This window comes from Mytilus edulis, chromosome 8 (genome assembly GCF_963676685.1).
Source record: "Mytilus edulis chromosome 8, xbMytEdul2.2, whole genome shotgun sequence".
NCBI lineage: Eukaryota > Metazoa > Mollusca > Bivalvia > Mytilida > Mytilidae > Mytilus > Mytilus edulis.
In genome coordinates, this window is record NC_092351.1 from 65730083 (window position 1) to 65753375 (window position 23293).

The 23293-nt window shown below is 31.0% G+C and overlaps 1 protein-coding gene across 1 annotated transcript in view; it reads right to left on the reverse strand.

Moving 5' to 3' along the window:
- Positions 1-8183: 8183 nt before the first annotated feature.
- The window catches only part of LOC139486096 (uncharacterized), a 34230-nt gene continuing 19120 nt past the window's right edge, over positions 8184-23293 (reverse strand). Inside the window, exons 7-12 of the mRNA XM_071270800.1 lie at positions 22341-22554; positions 20667-20723; positions 15849-15959; positions 13414-14844; positions 12884-13058; positions 8184-12175 (exon numbers count right to left, since the gene is read on the reverse strand). Coding sequence (XP_071126901.1) covers positions 11908-12175; positions 12884-13058; positions 13414-14844; positions 15849-15959; positions 20667-20723; positions 22341-22554 — 2256 coding nt within the window. The 3' untranslated portion in view covers positions 8184-11907. The remainder of the gene's footprint in view (positions 12176-12883; positions 13059-13413; positions 14845-15848; positions 15960-20666; positions 20724-22340; positions 22555-23293) is intronic.

Sequence of the window (23293 nt, forward strand, 5' to 3'; positions counted from 1 at the left end):
TATAACATAGTTTAAACCAGGAATATCTTTATATATATAATTAAATCCCTCTTTTATTCAACAGGTATGAGATGTGGTATGAGTGCCAATGAGACAACTCTCCATCCAAGTTACAATTTGTAAAAGCAGACCATTATCAGATCCAGTTCATGCACATTAGTTTCATAATGTTGCGTATTTATTGTTCTTCTGGAGGTTCAAGCGGAAGAGCGGAGGGGGGTTTTAAGATGAATATTATACTGAAAACCTTGTAGATAACACATAGATATAGGAAGATGTGATATGAGTGCCAATGAGACAACTCTCAATCTGAATAACAATTGAGAATAGTAACCCATAATAGGTCAATGTACATACATTGATAATATCAACACTAGATGAATACATTCCATATGGGTTCTGATAGTTATTCTGCATGAACATATTTGCATAATCCATTGGTTTTGCTTTGGTCGCTCGTGTTGGTATAGATGGGGTTTCAGACTTTGATGTTGAAACTACATTTTGAACTTTGGGGGTTTCCTCATCAGAGGTCTTCATACATTTGTATTTTTTTTTATATCTTGCAAGTGTTGGTTGTTTTTTATTTGGCACGATTATAAAAAGTTTGGAAAATTTCTTCTTCGTCAATGCTTAGGGAATGATTGCATGGGTATTTCATTCTTATAATATTCTTTCAAATAGTTGACAAACCTCTTCAACACGTTACCTTTAATGTACTTTTTTTTGTCTAAGTCTTCCCATTACTATACTAAGGAATGAAGATACGTTTTTGTTCCGGAAATGAAGTCAGCCGAGCTATTCCCTCGATATCCAACCGATCTCTTTGTCTGCATTTTAAATACCTTGGTCTATTTGTCTACATTGCATTTTATATTATGCATGCTTGTCGTTTTGGACGCCGTCTTTCCACGAATTAAATGTTGAGAGTGGATGGCTTTTATCCCCAATTTCAATCGGCTTAGTGGCCTCTTATGTGACAGTTGCCACATTTTGTGGATATCAATGCTCCTAGTGTGTCTGGGTCCTTCACCATTAAGTTCCTCTGCCTTCTTTTAGGGATGATATCAAACCAATTTTCGAGATCTCAAATTCTTCTGAACAACTGACAGACTTTAAGTTTCTTAGCACATATTGTAATTTCCGTTAGTGTGCTAGTCAAATGGAATATTCTCAAACATACTACCTAAGTTAGTTTTTTTTTTATATTCATTGCACGAGCGAAATGCTATCACAAAATTCATTCTCTGTAAAAGTTTGCTTGTATTTCATGAATTTTAACTAAATTGTTTCAAAAAAAGTTAAATCACAATAATACTGAAAACAAAGGAAAATCAAATCGAAAAGACCCTAATCAGTCACAGATATATCGATCTTTACGGAGTGAAAATTAAAAAATTTAACAAAGATGGTTACAAAAAAAATCCCTGTTTTGTTGGTCACTGAAAATATATATTCAAATTTGAGAAGAGGGGTAAAAAATTATGGCTTGTTTGACATTTCATTTTCAGGATTGTTTTGTTTTTTGAATTCACTTAAATTTACTTTTAGATTTGAATATTATCAGAATGATTATAATTAAGAATATAAACAAAATTAAAATGCTATATAACTTTTTTCCATAACCTATTTTAGAAAAACCTAAATGGGACATCACGTGAAAAGAAAGTTTTAATGTCACAAGGCCAATTCTTTTGTAAGAAAATAAAAGAAATAGGTATCAAGAATGTGTCCAAAGTACACGGATGCCCCACTCCCACTATCATTTTCCATGTTCAATGGACCGTGAAATTGGATAAAAAATATAATTAGGCATTAAAATTAGAAAGATAATATCATAGGGAACATGTGTACTAAGTTTCAAGTTGATTGGACTTCAACTTCATCAAAAACTACCTTGACCAAAAACTTTAACCTGAAACATGCACTTTCATTTTCTATGTTCAGTGGACCGTGAAATTGGGGTCAAAAGTTTAATTTGGCATTAAAATTAGAAAGATCATACCATAAGGAACATGTGTACTAAGTTTCAAGTTGATTAGACTTCAACTTCATCAAAAACTACCTTGACAAAAAACTTTAACCTGAAGCGGCACAGACGGACGAACGAACAGACGGACGGATGGACGAACGGACGCACAGACCAGAAAACATAATGCCTTTACTATCGTAGGTGGGGCATAAAAATATACGCATTACATTTATTGGAACAAAGGATGATGATTAAACAATCAGACAAGATTCTATCAAAATGAAATTAAACTTGATGAAAAAAATCAATATCAAATATATCATCTAAAGGAAAGTGGAAAAGAAGAATTTCTTAAATAGGTAGGAAAACTGGAATTGAAATTTCTACGGTCAAAACAATATTTTATAATGATACAATAGTAAAAGGACCTAGAGAATACTTAGACCAAATATGAAGAATGACTACTGATTTAAATTAGTGTATTGCATTTTTTTAGTAGAAAATCGTCGGTCGATTAGAAAAAAAAGTTATAAGGTACTGGTGTTTGTATATTAGAAACTTGCATTGTTCGACTGAATGTTCAATATGTAGAGCTTCAAAAATAACTACTTGCATTCTTTTTTTGTGAAAGTTAATTTTTGAAAACCTTTATTAACAGTAAATATGGATATTCATTGTATGGAAAGGCGGCAATAAAAATACAACGTTTCGCATCTGATTTTATATTGACACTTAAATATACAGTCGAACTGAAATAGTTCAACAAATATATCGAACTCCAAGGTATATTAAAAACTATAGAATATTTCAATATCTAGCAGGAAATAGATATAGGAAGATGTGGTGTGAGTGCCAATGAGACATCTCTCCATCCAAATAACAAATTTATAAAAGTAAACCATCATAGGTCAATGTACGGCCTTCAACACGGAGCCTTGGCTCACACCGAACAAAAAGCTATAAAGGGCCCCAACATTACTAGTGTAAAACCATTCAAACGGGAAAACCAACGGTCTAATCTATATAAAAAACGAGAAACGAGAAACACGTATAAATTACATAAACAAACCGTGAAACGACAACTACTGTACATCAGATTCCTGACTTAGGACAGGTGCAAACATTTGCAGCGGGATAAACGTTTTAATGGTACCAAACCTTCTTCCTTTTTCTGAAACAATAGCATAACATCACAACATAGAAAACCACACGATAAAATATCAATTGGAAGGCTTAACTCAATCAAAAACCGTAAATTAAGCAGGAAGTCCATATTACAGTTTGCATCTGTTACAATTGTTTGTGATGTTTTTATCCATGTGTTATATGGTTATACCTATATTAAGTCCTGTGTGTGCTGTAATTATGGATAACTGTAGATTTCAGCACGCAAGACTGATTCAAAACAATCGAGTATTTATTTGAAAAATAATGGTGTAACTTTTATTCATCAGCCACCATAGCATCCAGAATTAAATTCTTGTGAGTATTGTTTTAAACTTATCAAAGATGGAACTAAAGTGACAATCAGTTTCTTTGAATATCATATGGAACTTGCAATTTGCTGATTTAAAGTAATAACTAGTAATGGTAATAGACTACTCAAACAAAGTTAATTTGATGCAAAATCAGTATAAGGTATTATAATAACTACAAAATATAAGATTTTTATTCAATATAAATCAAATCAGTCATGCTTCCACATGAACACAATCAACTATAAAAGGTATTAATATAACCAGAGACATATACATTGTATATATCATAACATGGCACAAATATATTTATTACCAGTGGATTATCGAATTTATTGAATCACTCGGCGTAGACTTTCAACTTTTATAATTTAACTATCCAAATTGGATAAATCCTCTTCGAGTGCCTTCCACATTCTTCAAAGTTTTCAATTTCATTACATATTTTGATTCATCCAGTGTGCTCTTTCACTCACCCAATCATCTTCTGAGATCACTGGTACACGTTGATTAAAATGTTTTATACAATGAGTAAGGGTTAAATTGCCACAGAAATATATCTAATGATGTTGTTACTTTTCCAGCTTGTGATTTAACTTTATTTGAATTGAATTTCTAAACGAGGTAAAAAAAAATATAAACTCGACCCCGACTTCTGATTGTAAAATCAAGCTTAAAAGAACATCAGTAAATCAGATTTTTCATATCAAAGACCATTAAAGCTTTTTTAATAAATTTTATTTCTTGATAGATTGTTGTTTGCTTAGCTTGCATTGGCGAATATTTAATGCATATTCAGGACAAAAGCAAAATAGTATTTTAAAGATAAGTGCAATATATTTATGGACTTGGATGAAGAGACAAATTTGAACTACCTATGGAAAATAAGACATTTTAAGGGAGAGAGCAATTATCAGTTCAGCAATCAACGGGTGCCACATGTGAAGCAGGATCTGCTTCCCCTTCCGAAGCACCTGAGATCACCTCTAGATTTTGGTGGGGTTTGTGTTGTTTATTCTTTAGTTTTCTATGGTGTGTCATGTGTACTATTGTTTGTCTGTTTGTCTTTTTCATTTTTTAGCCATGGCATTGTCAGTTTATTTTCGATTTATGAGTTTTACTGTCCCTCTGGTATCTTTCGTCTCTCTTTCAGAAATTATACCTTTCACTAACCACCTTAGCACGATCAAAGAGTTGTTGCAAAATTTCTCTAAAATGCAGTCAGATATACAGTAAAGATATGAGGTTTCTACATATACTTTCTGCACAGCAAATGGAGGCGCAGGGAGTGTGACACTCTCATCAAACAAGGGGTCAGATTTACAGTACCCTAAAGTATAGCCAGAGTTTAACTGGCAGAAGGAAGTAGTCCCAAAAATTAAATCTGTAATCAGATAACTAACTTTCAATGAAGTGTTCAAATAAAGACTTTACAATACTCTAAAAGTACTGTTATTTTTGTTTGAAACCAAACTGTTTCTCCAAATGGCATCACTGTAAAAAAAAAACAAAGAAGGGAAAATAAATTTGACATTTTATTTAAACAGTAATATTTAATACTAACAAACTCTTCAATATCAAAAGGGTTAAGTTGAAACCGGTTTCATTGCATATATAAAGATATAGATGCATGATATTTTAAATAATAACTTAAAGAAAATAAGAATATCTCCGATATTAAACAAACAATGTATTGAACACATTATGAAATATGCATGTAAAACAATACTATTGCTCTTATATCAACAAATAAATATCACAATCTATCAAAATAATCATACAAAATGAATATTCATAAGGGACTACTTTTCATGAATTTAAATGAGGAGGATACAAACTAAAAAATCAAAAGATGCATTTATTTGAAATAGTTCCTTTGATTGGATACAAAGTCCCCTATTGGTAACAAATGCATTGTACTGGAACAAAATGCTAGCTTGGTCTATAATTTGTCATGGTATGATTCCCCCGTATGAACTATAATATAACAAAAGTCAAAATATTCAAGCATGATGAAAAAAAGTATGGAAGCCTGAATATTTAAGTGAATTTTCTAAGTTCAATGACCATATATAACTCTGCACAAAATCATCAGGTCCGAAAAAAAATTAAACAAGAGGCTGTCAGAGCGACAGCAAACCGGATTTATTAATATTCATTTGTGTCCTGGCATTTTTCAATATCACAAGAACCATAACTGATTCACGGATTAAGTGAAAATCATCAATATCAAACTTGACCTCCATTTTGTCATAAGTAACAACATATTAAAATTTTAAAACCTTTGGTTGAATGGTTCATGAGTAAATGCAACAACATGACTGGTTACACAATTTTTCAATCTTTCAAGAACCATAACTCCTGAATAGAAAAAGTGAAAATTGCCATTATTGAACTTGACTTCAATTTTGTCATCAAACAACATATTTGAAATTTAAAAGCTTTGGTTAAACGGTTCATGAGTTAATGCACGGACAGGACTGGAAAAGACATTTTTCAATCTTTCAAGAACCATAACTCCAGAACCGTAAAAGTCAAAATCGTCATTATTGAACTTGACCTCCATTTTGTAGTCAGTAACAACATATTAAAATTTTTAAAGCTTTGGTCAAACGGTTCCTGAGTTAATGCACGGACAGGACTAGAAATGACATTTTTCAATCTTTCAAGAACCATAACTCAAGAACTGTAAAAGTCAAAATCGTCATTATTGAACTTGACCTCCATTTTGTTGTCAGTAACAACATATTAAAATTTTAAAAGCTTTGGTTGAACGGTTCATGAGTAAATGAACTAACAACATTTGGCGGCCACCCGCCGGGCGTACATCCCCAAATCAATAACCGACATTTTTGTCACAATAATCTGATTAAAAATGATCTGTAATTTGTCATGAAATAAATATATACCAATTATCAAAGCACTATCTTCAAGAATGATGGAAGAATGATGGAAAAAATGGTGGAACACTAATTATTTTAGTGAATTTTAAAGTCCAAGGACCATTACTCTGCACAAAATAATCAGACCACAACAAACTTGAGCTTGATCTGCAACTTGTCATGATTAAATTTTATTCCAATTATCAAATCAATATCGTCAAGCATTACAGAAAAAAAATCAGAAAACTGATCATTTCAGGGAATTTTTTCTAAGTCCAAGGACCATAACTCTGCACAAAATCATTAAACCACAACAAAATTCGGAAGTGATCTGTAACTTGTCATGATAAAACAGTATACTGTGGATTCATTTTTATTCGTGGTATACCAATTTTCGTGGGTTTCGAGGATCACAGCGAACCACGAATTTAAGAATTCAACGAAGAATAATCCCGATAAAAATGTATGGAGTCGCATGTTTTTTTCCGGTTATTTTATGCAGTTCTAGTATAGTGTTGAATAGCAATAAACATTGTAACATAACACATGTTTTTTTTTATTAAAAGAAGATACAAGTATTTTTATTAAATCAATAATTAATATATCGAATATCAGTGAAAATTTACTTTTTAAAATTGATTAAAACTGTTCATGGAAAATAACTGCAAGTTGTTAATTACCGTGTCATAGTTTGGTTTACTAGTGATTGAAAATCAATAGGATTAAGTACGGGGATATTGCCCGTAGGTAATATTGTTTATGACAGAAACATTTATTTTCACACCTTTTACTTATATGACTGTTTATTGTATCGTGATTAGGAAAATGAGCTTTCAATCATAAAGTTTTGATTGCCTTATAGAATTCCGACAAGTATTTATAAATTGTAAAACAAACAAATAATTAGTTGTCTTTGTCCATTATTGTAATAGAAGTTTTCAATGAACACTTTAACCTAAAATGACCAAGCGAGGATTTTGACAATTCAAAACTTTTTCAATGAATTCCTTCTTTTTTGTTTGTTTTATTATTGATTAAACCAAGGAGGTTAAATGATCTACTAAATAAAAAAAAATCCACGAATTACGTATCTGAATTTTTTGTTGTTGTAATCAGCGATCCACGAATATACGTATACCACGAAACGTCTTTTTTTTCTCTATCCACGAAAATTGATACCCACGAAAATAAATGAATCCACAGTACTTAATATCAGATTAACATGGAAAATTGATGTGCCGAACTGACTGATGGACAGACAGACAGACAGAGTGCAAACCTAAAGTCCCCTATTACAACTGTAGTATTCATCTTAAATAATAAAAAATCTCACAGAGAAAAAAGATTCTTGTTGACTCTTTTTGGTTATATGTCTATGACATTTATAACGAAAGGAAACAGCATCCAAACAACATAAAAATATGTTATTTTGTAATCTTTAATTAGTTTTATCATCTTTTCATTGTTTCATTGTGTAATTCTAACAAACAGCTTACCCTCCATGCAAACACCTCTGACCACCTGCTTATTTGCATTCAATGATACACTTAGTGAGATTTAGGAATAAGTGTCAGATATTCCTATTCCTTGGTTTTTCCTCTTCAATACAGGTTCAAATATTTTGCCCTATAACACCCATTTTTTTTGCTTATAAGACTTCAATAGCTTATGTAAGGTCATTTACCAAAATTTAAGCAGATTAAGATTTCCTTTCTTTCAAATTGAGACACAAATAATAGTTAATACCAATGCAAACATAAGGTTAAAGGTTGAGTTAGCCTTTCGCCATTTAAAAAAAATCAAATATCTTATTTTGTTCCTTAACTCATGCTCTTCTGACATATAGAATAAATATTTAGTTCTATTTTTATTAATTACACCTAAGTACATCGTTAATACCATGACAACAACAGCAACAAATGTACCGTGAAAACAACTATTAACAATTACCTATAACAAAGTGTTTCGACTTGTTACACTTACAAAGCATACTGACCATTGTTATATATAACATAAATAAACTTTGTACCTTTAACATGCTTGAAAAATGAAACATTTTAAATGCCTAACAAAGTATTGCTTTTATTTTTTAAATCAAACATGTAGAATAAAAAATATTCAAAAATACACAATACAAAGTAGGATTTGGACTTTCAAATTACAATTAACATACAAATGCATAGATCTTTTTCTTAGCACCTTACTTTTTACCACTAGACATGAGGAGAGCTTTTTATTTCAAATATTTTCCTTTCAACGTCAATCTTTATATAAAGTCCTTCAAACATTTATTTCTTCTCTAGACAAAATAAAACAGTTTAATCTTGATTGACATATATAACTCTATCACAGAACTTTATCACATTTTTAATCTCTCTTTCAAATTTAATAAATAAAAAACACAACATTCTGATGATCATAAAAATACGTCTGACTGGTTCCTACTTCAATAAATTGCAATCATGAAGGACATTTTATTCTCTTTCTGAAACATCATACATAAATATAACATTTATTACTAAGTAGAAACAAGAATGTGTCCATAGCACACAGATACTCCACTGGCACTATCATTTTCTATGTTCAGTGGACTGTGAAATTGGATTCAAAACACTAGAAAGATCATATCATAGGGAACATATGAGTACAAAGTTTCAAGTTGATTGCATTTCAAATTCATCAAAAGCCACCATGACCCAAAACTTTAACCTGAAGTGTGACAGACGGACTAACAGATGGACAAACAAATGAACGAAGGGACATACAGACAAACAAAAAGACACACAGATTGAAAAACGTAATGCTCCTAGCTACTACATAAAATAGAAATATATATTTTGTAGTATATATAAAACAATGAAAAATGACTTGACTGAATTGAAAATTGCTGAGATTCCTATTCTAAACAGTGGGGAGTTTTAACATTACAATATTATGCATATATTCCTTCTTACTCACATGTATATATATAAATGAATAAATGTTGAACACATCATAACATGTGAACAAGTAAACATTTGCATTATAGTAATTTATCATATATTTTTAAATTGTAAGTAAAAATCTATAAAAAATATGTACAATAAAAATATTTTTTTAAGGCAGATCAGAAGGTTGTGTGATAGAGAATAGGTGAAATACCGTAAGACAATTTTAAAAGCTGTAGTTACAGAATTATCTCCCTTTCAGACATGCTTGAACGTAATCATACTGTCATGATATATATTATGTATATAAATAATGAAGTAAAAATGATGATGTAAAAGTGAAGATATAAAAGATTTAAAAGAAAATATTAAAGAAACAAAAACAATATTGCTCACACAATTTTATCAAGTAGCACTGCTCATGATTTACTTATCCCTTTCCATGTCATAATTGTAATCACATATTCATGTGAATGTTTTTAATAAAATAATAAATTCATTGGATTAAACTATATATAATTATTTAAAAGGTGGCTTTCCTCCTTTCATAAAAACAGCAGTTTAAAGACAATAAAGGTTACCATCAAAGTTATGAAACCACAAAAAAATCATTGAAAAGTAAATTTGCAAGTTGTCAAGTCCTATCATATCTGTCGAGTGTACACCAATGAATTTTTTATGAACAATTGATTAAGAAAATAAATATTTAAAAATCTCAACATCATAACAGTTGCAATACGTTGTAAGTACAAAAGTAGACCAATTGTTTGTCTTTTAAATAATCAGTCTGAATTTTACAATTTCAAGACCTCTTTTTTTCTACAAACTGGCCTAAGATTAGGATATAATCATCATCCATAAAATGTAATATAAATTAAAAGACTATGGAAACACGTCAAAAAGACAGCAATCTTACATAATAAAAACATCAACATCTATATATATCTTTTGTTCTTCAAAATGTCTTCCGCAATAGACAAGTGTAATCAAAATATTTAAAGTTCAAAAATAAAAAAGATACAAAAGAGGCATAACCAGAGGCTACAAATTAGGGAAAACAAAAATTGTTCAATTTCATTAAAATAAATTAAAAATAAAACATGGTGAATATATTATTGTCTTGCTAGTCAAAAACTTTTCCTAATCCCTATTCATGCAAAATTAAAGGAAACTCTAAGTGGGGATTCCATGCCCATGTGTTAAGCATGTGGTCACCATTGTTCATTTATTAAAAAAAAAAAAAAGAATGTCAAAATTAAGAAGTGAAACAAGGGAGCCACCTGAAATAGCCATTTTATTGACAGATCTCTATAAATCATTCTAATCAATTAGTAACATATATTTTAAATCTGAAATTGAAAAAGACCTAGACAAATTGCCCCATTATGATTGCACATGCTTGTATATATGTCAATTGGAATTCATTAGATCAGGTTGTATGACCATTAGTTTTTTTGGGGTTAAATGACCATAAGTAGCATAGTAGGTCATCTTGATGTGTGATCAGATGAAATATAGTCTTAAAAATTGCACAAATTAATGATACATTATAATCAGTCAATGCATTGCCTAAGGTTTCTTTGGACTTTCTATAATAAGTATGCAAGTTTTAGTATGTAATTATTCAAACATAATAATTGATAGCTAATAAACCTTTATTAATTACATAAAAAAATTCTCTCAGAAAATTCCTCATGAAAAATATATATTTTGACTATAAAAAATGTTAAAAAAAATATGAAATTATCTGTTATATACTGTGGATTCATGTATTTATGTGTGTACTACTGTGTACCACTTTCATTGATTGAGAAAAACTTAAATTTTTATGCATACATGTATATATCTTCTTTCATTGTTTTGGAAAAGTCTGCATATATTTCTTTAAAAAACTTGTAATTTGTTGAACATTTAAAATCCAGGTTTTCCTGTATCCAAGAAAATCCCTTATTTTGGTTTCCAATGAATACATGTACTACTGAATCCACAGTATGATAATTAATAAAAGATAAAGATCTAACAAGAAATATATTCTAAAGATATAAAAGCTTATAACTAATAAATTGCTGTAACAGTTCTACAATTCCATTAACAACCAGAAATATAAATAACAGTAAAGTCTGGATAGATGGCAATGAGAAAACAACCCATCAACACAAAAACAATATTGAAATATTAAAATACCTATTGCAATTACAGGCAATAAGTTATAATTTCTTCCCTATTTGACAAGAGAAGTAAATATATTTAACAGATTTAACCAGCTTTCTGCCATTAAAATCAAATTCCCCAAAATGACACAAAAATTATGTGACAAAAGGACACCATTCAGTAGGTGTCTGACAGGATTAAAATAATTCAAATGAGATCTTAACTTTCCCCCTTATAATCTCAATCAGTAATCTTAAAAAGAACATGAAAGACTGTACAATAAATATCTGGTTTCCAAATCATACCATTAACACATTAAACTTTTTTAACATATATAGCAAATACTTAATTGATAGGTATGAATTGAACACTTTTAGAATTGCCTTTCCACATAATTTACATGATCTAATGGTTTTACATAAAAAGAAAAATTATATCGCTGTAATAAATTCCTAAGTAGAAATAACTGATCAAGTTGTGATAAAGGATGAGTTTCTCAATCAGTTGTTTCTTTTTTTATGGTGTTCGTCACTAATTCTCCTTATATCCTCTGTAGATTCAGAAAAAGATTGTGTCACAGTTAAATAGAGCCTATTACACACACCACAGTCTGTGTGATGCTGCTTGATAAACTGTATTACATCTTCTCTAAGAGAATCACACTGCACAAAGTATTGGACAATGTCACTTATGTAAAGTCCTTGGCCAGTGTATTTTTCAAGAGTGAAGAGAAAATGGCCTTTATCAGGATTTCCAATGGAATGATGTCTGTTAAATATATAATTTAAAGCATATTTACATATACATGTATCTAATATTATTTATTTATATCTAATACCAGAATTAATATAGAGTTCATTTCATTGAATACATATGGCATTTAAGAAATTAGAGCCTTATGTTAATAATTATTTTTTCTATTACCTCCCTTTATCTGTTTAGAAATTTCTGTTGTCTGTTTGCTAATAGTGTTTTCTAAATGTTTGAGTCTCCTGTTTAATGTAAATTGATCAAGCATATTTTTTAGTCAATTCCTTGAAACAATCTAAAGAATTTAAGACAAAATGTATGTGAAGAAATATCTCACTTATGTGACGAGATTGCTTCCCTTAGAATATGTGGTAGATTCCAAGTCAGCCGTAATTATAACAGGTTGAGCTAGGGACCTACTTCTTTAGCTCAGTCGATTAACACTCTGCCTTGTAACATAGAGGTCCCGGGTTCGAGTCCCGGTGGAAACAAAGTTGACTTTGTAATATGAATCATGTTCTCCAGTTACAATTATATCCTACAAACTGTTTCAAAATAATGACAGAATGAGAATCACATAGGTTTGGAAGGCAGATTTATACAATTAGTTTGGTCAGGTAAACTTTCCAATATCTTTCTTATTAGATTAATGGTTTCATTTTTTTTTTGCTGTATAAGTGAATATTTTTTTAACAGCGGAAAGATTTGTCCAATAAACTGAATTACCTTATACTTCGTACTTCTTCTTCTGACAATTTAAGCACTTGAAGAGACAACCCAAACCATGACTTCAAAGGTCCATAGAAAGAATCAGGATCTATATGATAGCCTAACCTCACAAAAAATGTCAGACTTAGTGAATCCTTTGCTTTACTTATTGGCATGGTACATGTACTGCTCACTAAAATAAAAGTATAAAATCAGAGGTGCATTATAGTTGCCATTTTATTTAGGCATTCTGTGTAGCATTTTTTTAACATGTTTTTCCTTGGTTACAAAAACTTAACAATGTATAGCCAAACGTAATTATCTTTTGATGTATTTACTATTAAAACATGAATGATCATGAATATCCTGTTTGATTCTAAATGACAGATTAAACATATGTATGAGTTATGCATATCTGGGTTGATATCTCATATTATGTAGACTGTCTGTCATTGATGTCATATACCCTATATGATCACATTGGCTTAAAGTGTTAATTAAAATCTAAATCTATTTTTATCTTTTTGTTTATAGTGTCAGTTATTTACCTCTGTCTCCATTACTTTCAGTTCTGTAGTTTGACTGACACACAACAGCTGGTCCTACAGGGAGTGAATGACATTCTTGTGATATATCTTCTGAACCAGGACAGGTATCTTGACCATCTGTCTCAATGCTTTGTCTATTGCTTGGTACAGGTCCCGTTTGAGGCAACAATAGTGGTGAGGGGAGTCTCCTCTGAATTGGTTCACATTCTTTATTACTATTTGAGTTGGCCCTTCTTGTGTTCTGGTCCCTAAAATTGTCAGAATTATTTAAATTTGTGCCCCTTAGTCTTCTAACTGATACATTCTGATTAGCAACCTGATTGTTCATAGCATCAATGTCACATGAACTTCTGCCCCCTTGGGAGGGACATGTCTGATTGTTACTGATACTAGCATGAGCTGCCAATTGATTATGTCTGCTGTTCTGATGTTTCAATGTTTTTGATTCTTTCTGATGACTTGGTGATGATGAAGAAGAACCAGAATAATCAAATGAATCAGGCTTAGGCATTACACAGTGATTCCCATAAACAAGGGGATGAAACTCTGCTGCTGCTGCTGCTGCATATGGCTGAGCTGAAAACATTTCAGAAGGAGGGTCCATTGCATGTAGAGAACTAGCTTGAGACCCATCTACATTTACATTTTTATCATATTCTGTTGGTTTTGGTAAGTCTGGACTATTAAAATTTACACCAACAGAAGCCAATTCTGTAGAGTTGTGGGTTAAATCATCTAATCCTGGAACATCTGAATCCAATGAAACCTTAATAAAAAATACAGGTTCAATCTCAAGTTCTCTTTCACAATGTATAATCTTTTCAGTGCCATTATTTTCAAAAGATGAGTTACATTTTTTTGAAGGAATTAACATTTCTTTCTTGTCTTCTTCTTGTGTATCACATGCTTGAAGTAAACCTTTCTTCTCTTCATCTTTTGTTAAAAACAGTGTTGGTTCTTCTAAGGTGTTGTTTGTTGAATCATGTTCAGACATAGTTTCCTGATGAAGAATTTCACTTTCAAATATTGAACTGTAGTCATCAGTTTCTTTCTCTTCTGGCTGGCTCCTACCACACAACATAGCATTCAGGCAAATATCTTTTTCATTAATACTGTTGATCTTTCTGCACTCTAACATATCAACTTCACTGTTAATTTCTTGCTTTTTCCTATCATTTGTTTCAGCACTATCCACATCGATTTGGGTTCTCTGTTTTGTATCACCACTATCAAAATCAACTAGCTTCTCTTTACTCTCTTGGTAAGACTTTCCATTTTTGTTAGGAAAATTAGGACTTTCAGTTAAACTTGAACTGCCTGAGTGACTAACTTGACTACTATCAGAAAAAGAAGATTCCTTTTGTACGCAGCTGCTAAAGCAATTTCTTTGTCCAGAACTGTTTTTTGACAGTGGAGAGTTTACCATGTTTACTGAAAAATAAATACAGTTTCTATGCCAACTATATTCCTTTATTAACCTTAAATCAATAGTTAAATACTCAAAACCCAAAATTGTGACAGCAACTTGCCATAAATACTGAAATGCTTCAAGAATATTTTTTTTTGTTCCTTTAAAGGAGCATTAGCTGTCAAATTCTATCATGTTCACTAATTTGACTCAAATTCTCATATTTGAATATAACATAATAAAACGTATATCCAAATTATCATCATGATCATGGTTATAAAAAGTCTAAAATAAACAATTTATAATGCGATGGATCCATAATATGTATCAGCATTTCATGTGTATTTTATTTTAGATGCTTTCTAATTAACCATCAAAGTGACCTCCTAATATACCTGTTGATGGTCATATAACCCAATATAAACATAATAATAGGTATTAATAGATAGTGAACTCGTGCAATCTAACTTTTCTAGGTCTGTTTAATTTCATGTTATTATAAGTTAAAAACATATATGTTAATAATCTTAGTTACCTGTATAAGATTGAGTTTTTTGGGAATCAAATCAGTCAATAAAATGGTTTGCCCTTCTTTCACTTTCAATGCTGAAATTGTTTTCCTTTTAACTGAAGTAGGCTCATAGATGAATAACCTAACTCCAGCTAAGTGGTTAAATTGAAGGTCACATGAATATGATTTCAATGAGCAGAACTTAATTATAACTATCTAATAAGAAACTCTCAAATATATCAAAACTCAACAATATGAAACGTGTTGCAACAATACCTCAGCTTGAAAAAATAATATTTCAATGAATTAATTTATACTTTTTATTGAATATTGAGAAAAACTTGTGCCAGATGTCTATTATGCTTAACATAAGTTTTGGGGTTGCTGTCTCATTGACATATCCTTTTAAAAATATAAAATAAATTCATAAGCATAGAATGGGTACTACAATATGGAAATTGTCCTCAAATACTCAATATATAGAAATAAAAATATTTCTAAAATAGTTTTAACTACCTGATAATTCATTGTAGTTCACTGAAGATGAAGTATTCTGCCTTCTAGATCTACATTTACAATAAACTACAGTCACAATAATCAAAAGCATTAATACTCCACCAATTGCACCTGTAAACATAAAGAAAAGAATTGTCAATCATAAAAATGTATTTCTAAATGAGATATTAACTAAAATTTGCAAGTGCTCTAATTTGTCCGTCATCTGTATTGAACGAGGTTGCTATCTTGTCATTAAATGGATTTTGGCCTTGTTTATGTAAGGCATTGCACTTGACTATATATATTGATGTCTTATTTCATTTTAATGCATGATACAATTTTTGCTACCAGTATGCCATAGAGAAAACTGGAGTTATCTGGTACATGTATAAACTGCTTGCAGAAGGTAATAGATAGGATAACAAATATACACTGTTTAGCTAACTACTAAGTATACAAATAATGTGTCCAGAGGACACAGATAATGCTCCAGCTTGCATATAACCTTATAAGTGACATAACTAGCTATAGAGAACTGTAAACTGTGGATTCATTTATTTTCGTGGGTACAATTTTTTCGGATTGAACAAAACTTACACTTTCGTGGACATTTAATTTCTTAGTTCTGCCAAAGTCTGCATACAAGCCTATGGAAATTCGTCATTATTTGAACATTTAAATTTGTGGTTCACCTGTACCAACGAAATCCATGAAAATTGGTATCCAACGAAAAATAATGAACCCACAGTAAGTGAAGCAACTCAAATTCTAACTTGATCTGTGTTTAATAGTAACCAGATGCTCCGCAGGGCGTAGCTTTATACGACCGCAGAGGTTGAACCCTGAACGGTTGGGGCAAGTATGGACACAACATTCAAGCTGGATTCAGCTCTAAATTTGGATTGTGATTAAATAGTTGACACAGCATAGGTTTCTGACACAGAATGAATGTGTTCTAATGAACTTAAAATTTTTGTTTTCTCTTAGAGCAATTCACTATGCTGTTGAATATTAATCCTCTCAAAACAAGAATGTGTCCTCAGTACACGAATGCCCCACTCGCACTATCATTTTCCATGTTCAGTGGACCGTGAAATTGGGGTAAAAACTCTAATTTGGCATTAAAATTAGAAAGATCATATCATAGGGGACATGTGTACTAAGTTTGAAGTCGATTGTACTTAAACTTCATCAAAAACTACCTTGACCAAAAACTTTAACCTGAAGCGGGACAGACGGACGGACGAACGAACGGACAGACGGACGGACGCACAGACCAGAAAACATAATGCCCCTCTACTATCGTAGGTGGGGCATAAAAATGTTTGAAGAAATTTTCTTTTTTCTTTATGAAATTTCAAATGAGAAAAATTGAACCCAATTTTTTTAATCACATCCCCCTTTCCCTTATTCCAAAACTAATCTCAATTAAAATTTCTAATGGAGTTTGCAACAATAACTACTCATTTAAATACATCATAAAATATTAAGATGTAAAAAAACTGCTTGTTATCACTGAATGGTAAAGATTATTTTAATTTATCAGTTGGTAGTAAAAAGTGAATATACATTGTATATTGTATATAACAAAGATTTAAGTTGATTCTGGACAAAGAAAGATAACTCCAATTAAAAAAAAATCTTGCTATTGCACAATATTTTGCAATTAGATATTTCTTGCTTACTATTCTGGACAAAGAAAGATAACTCTAATTAAAAAAAAATTTGATATTTCACAATATTGTGCAATTAGATATTTCTTGCCATTGCGCAATACTGTGCAATTGAAAAGACTTGCTATTGCTCAATACTTAATATAATAATTTTAGATCCTGATTTGGACCAACTTGAAAACTGGGCCCATAATAAAAAATCTAAGTACATTTTTGGATTCAGCATATCAAAGAACTTCAAGATTTCAATTTTTGTTAAAATCAGACTAAGTTTAATTTTGGACCCTCTGGACTTTAGTGTAGACCAATTTGAAAACAGGACCAAAAATGAAGAATCTACATACACAGTTAGATTTGGTATATCAAAGAACCCCATTTATTCAATTTTTGATGAAATCAAACAAAGTTTAATTTTGGACCCCGATTTGGACCAACTTAAAAACTGGGCCAATAATCAAGAATCTAAGTACATTTTTAGATTTAGCATATCAAAGAACCTAACTGATTCATTTTTTGTCAAAATCAAACTAAGTTTAATTTTGGACCCTTTGGACCTTAATGTAGACCAATTTGAAAACGGGACCAAAAGTTAAGAATCTACATACACAGTCATGACAGTTAGATTCAGCATATCAAAGAACCCCAATTATTCAATTTTGATGAAATCAAACAAAAGTTTAATTTTGGACCCTTTGGGCCCCTTATTATGTTGGGACCAAAACTCCCAAAATCAAACCCAACCTTTCTTTTATGGTCATAAACCTTGTGTTTAAATTTCATAGATTTCTATTTACTTATACTAACGTTATGGTGCGAAAACCAAGAAAAATGCTTATTTGGGTCCCTTTTTGGCCCCTAATTCCTAAACTGTTGGGACCTAAACTCCCAAAATCAATACCAACCTTCCTTTTGTAGTCATTAACATTGTGTTTAAATTTCATTGATTTCTATTTACTTAAACTAATGTTATTGTGCGAAAACCAAGAATAATGCTTATTTGGGCCCTTTTTTGGCCCCTAATTCCTAAACTGTTGAGACCAAAACTCCCAAAATCTATCCCAACCGTTCTTTTGTGGTCATAAACCTTGTGTCAAAATTTCATAGATTTCTATTAACTTAAACTAAAGTTATAGTGCGAAAACCAAGAAAATGCTTATTTGGGCCCTTTTTGGCCCCTAATTTTCAAAATGTTGGGACCAAAACTCCCAAAATCAATACCAACCTTCCTTTTGTGGTCATAAACCTTGTGTTAAAATTTCATAGATTTCCATTCACTTTTACTAAAGTTAGAGTGCGAAAACTAAAAGTATTCGGACGCCGGACGACGACGACGCAGACGCCAACGTGATAGCAATATACGACGAAAAAATTTTCAAATTTTGCGGTCGTATAAAAAGCATCTAATAGAGTTTCATAATATTTAGATGAGGCAAAATGAAGTTAAGAGAAATAATAATTCTTTATTCCATAAGCAAATATACAGCTCATAGGATAAGAGAAAAGAAAAAATAAATACAGCAATATTTCCATTCAAAAAGGGGCATAAAATGTGAATGGAAATGGGAAGGAACCCGAATTCAAACTTAATAAAATTTAGCTGATTTAGCTTATGTCTTACATTAATTGCCAAACCAAATTAAATGAATGTGTAAAATATCAGTGTTATTCAAATTTACTGCTTTCAAACTAGCCAAAGAGTGATAACTCTTACACATTAGAAAAACTAACTTTTTTCACAAGCATCAAGAAAAATTACAAGTTTGCAAATGTCTAAATATAAACAGAAGTGAAAATGTTGTATCCTTCAGGATGTGTTTAAGCTTACAGATGATACATCTATAAAAGATCAGTCCAATTGTAGTGCAAAAGCTACATGTACAGCTAAGGCTACTATTCACTTAGTCAATGTTGATCATAAACTTGGTTGTCTTTAGTTCCATTTTTATGCTTTTGGTTATCTAAGAACTTAATGGGTGTTGATTGCAGATCTTTCAATTTAAACAATTTTTCTGGACTAGGCAATTTAAGCCACTTATATTTTATCAGAGATATTTTCTATGATGCCCTTTGTGAGCACAGGAGCAGATCCAGCCATTTTAAAAAGGGGGGTTCCCAACCCAGGACAAAGGGGGGGTTCCAACTAAATGTCCCCATTCAAATGCATTGATCGTCCAAAAAAAGGGGGGTTCCAAACCCCGGAACCCTCCCCCTGGATCCGCCACTTAAACATTTTAGTTTTTGTTGAAAATATTTGTTAGTTAGATTTCAGGTCTCATTGACATATACCCAATATCTCTTTTTTAATGTTTGTGGTCATTCTATCTAGATAAATTCGAGGTTTCAAACATTTGGTCTAAGGCATACCAAAGAAAGTTATGATTTTATTAAGATGCTGGATTTTATCTTAGCATAATTTAACACAATTTATTGACATTCAAACACACATGTACTACTGTGGAAATTGGACATATTAGTTTCATCTCAAATACCTCATTGAGGGAATATAAACAGCATTTTATTTGGGATTGTTGCGATTTGTATAATAGGGCTGTTCAAGAAAATACTATGTCCCCCAGGGGAGGCATTTATTTTTAAATTTTATGTGGGTAGTTGTATTTGAAATACCAAAATGCAAGGAGAGTGTTGTTCTAATTTGTTTATATTTCTGTGGGTGGTGGGGGCTTAAAAGAGTGCCTTCCATAAAAGATTTGAATTAATTTGTATTGTTGAGGAATAACTTTTAGGTGAATTTTTTTATGAACAAGTTTTTTGTCTGCTTCATATTTTGCAACTGTGTTATATGTACTTCAATTTTGAAAATTCTTAATCATTCCTTGGTATCTTATTCAATATCATGTCATAATGTTCAAGAATACAAACGGTGTTACAAAAATAAAGGTCATCAAAATAATAATTAAAAAGATTAAAAACCATGTCTCTCTCATCATTTTTTTTTCTCATTGTCTGAGAACTACAAAATTTATTTGACATGGCCTTTAATAGTAATATAAACTTTTTTGTGTTTTATCTTTACTGTAGCTCAGGGTCATGCAGACAGTCACTGGATATAAATATATATACCAGTAGGCAGTACTTCTTATTGTAAAATTGCCACAAGCAAAGCAAGTGTAAAACAATCCTGCAGAAAAACATTAATTCTTACCTGTTATTATTATGTAAACTATATCTATGACATTAGTGGACTGTGCCTTTCTTTTTCCTAAAATGAAAAGGTAAACATGCAGTTGTATTGATTACTTGTTGTAAAACACAGTTCTGTATTTTTGTCACAAACTCACACAAGAATGTCATTAGAAATCCTAAATTCTAGCCAGATTTAATATACCGAAATTTATTACATTTTTTTCATAAGAACTGATTCAACTCTACATGAAGTGAAAATATTTTGAAAGTTTAAACAAAAAAATGATAACAACAGTATTTGGCAATGATACACATTCATCTCATACTACTTATAATTATTAAAATAGATTTTGGAGGAAAGGAATTCCCCAATTCCCCTAGAACCAAATATACTTCTATCTGTAATTTGTTTTCATTAATTAAGGAATGACTGTTATATCTATTCAGTCTATGAAAAATGACATTAAAAATGTGGTGCACACTGAATTTAAGGATTTACTTAGGTTAGGTTTAGGAATTTATGTCAGATGCTCCTTGTTTTTTTCCCCCATTGATACAGGGTAAAATATTTTGCTCCATAACACCCTTTTTTCTTTTCAAATAAGCCTTCAAAAGCTCATAAAAGGTCATTTATCAAAACTAAATAAGATTCTTGATTTCCTTTTATTTGATTTTAGAAGCAAATTATACCAATGCAAATATAAGGAAAAAATCTGAGTCAGTCTTTTCCCACCTATTTTGAAAATCAAAATATCTTGAAAAGGATCTCACTTTTGGGGTTATTTGAATAGATAAAAAAAACTATGTGCATATTAAACAATAGACACAGATGGATTAATGACAAAATTGTGTTTTGGTGATGGTGATGTGTTTGTAGATCTAACTTTACTGAACATTCTTGCTACTTACAATTATTTCTATCTATAATGAACTTGGTCAATTAGTTACAGAGGAAAATATTGTTAAAATTTACCAAAATTTACAAAATTTATGAAAATTGTTAAAAATTGACTGTAAAGGGCAATAACTCCTTAAGGGGTCAACTGACCATTTTGGTCATGTTGACTAATTTGTTGATCTTACTTTGCTGAACATTATTGCTGTTTTTTAGTTTATCTCTATCTATAATAATATTCAAGATAATAACCAAAAACGGCAAAATTTCCTTAAAAATTACCAAATCAGGGGCAGCAACCACAACCAGTAGTCCAAATTCATCATTCAGGGCAGATAGATTTTGACTTGATAAACAATTTAACCCCCATGTCAGAATTGCTCTAAATGCTTCGGTTTCAGAGTTATAAGCCAAAATCTACATTTTACCCCTATGTTCTATTTTTAGCCATGGCGACCATCTTGGTGGGTTGGCCGGGTCACCGGACACATTTTATTAACAAGATACCCCAATGATGGTTGTGGCCAAGTTTGGTTGAATTTGGCCCTGCAATTTCAGAGGAGAAGATTTTGGTAAAAGTTAACGACGACAGACGACAGACGCCAAGTGATGAGAAAAGTTCCCTTTCTACCTTCCCATGCTAATTTTAATGTTACACCTCTAACCTAAAAGAATATATTGCAATAAGGATGAAAATGTTTCAGATATTTATTCTGTTTCAAATGTCTTTCATTTATTTATATACAAGTATATATAAGCAAAAAATGATAAGGAAAGATGATCAATACAAAATCTAACCTCCAGCTTTAGTTTGTACAGTGGTATTTGTACACCTCTCATGTCTTTCATCATTTCCTTCCACACACAATTTGATGAAGTACTTTGAGTCTGGTTCCAGCTGTGATAGTATAGCCTTGAGTGAATTGTTTATTAAGACTGTAGAAAGAGTTGTCCTTCCTAGTATGTGGTAAACTAATGTGTATGTTGTATGATTATGGTGAATTCCTGGTACCTGTATAAAGAGAAGAAACAATTATTGAAATTACATGCATATATATCTGTTTTACTTTTAACTACAAAAAGAAATGCAGTTAAAAATTTGAGACATGCAACACCTTTCATATGCTGATATACATTTTCTTACTTTTACATATTCTTTAACTTATGATAGATTGATTATTGCTCGCTTAATGTCCAATGCAAGAATAAATTAAAATCAACACATTTATAAATAGGTTCTGCAAGGTAGGGAGCCTAGGATGAAGGCATGGAAAATTAAGATAACATTTTATAAATATTATTATTCTAAATATAGAAATACGAAGATGTGGTATGAGTGCCAAATGTGACAACTCTCAATCCAAGTCACAATTTGTAAAAGTAAACCATAATTGGTCATAATGATTAAAGGTCCAAGTATGGTCTTCAACACGGTGCTTTGAATTTCATTAATGAATAAATCTTTATCATCAGCAATAATCAGCTAAATATCTTAAAGCCAAAGATGTTCCAACTACAAAAAACATGTGAAGACAAAATGACCTATATTCATCTACGGTCATTTTTGCTAGGGTGATTGAGGCCCATTAATTCATAATAATTTCTTAACTTTGGATTGCCACAATTCAACATATAGGGACAGAAATCTTGATATGCAATAGGCATCTACCACTCAAGTTGTTGGGAATAAAGCTTGGCATTTTCCATACACAAGGCATCATATTTAACATCCACATTTGATATTATGATAT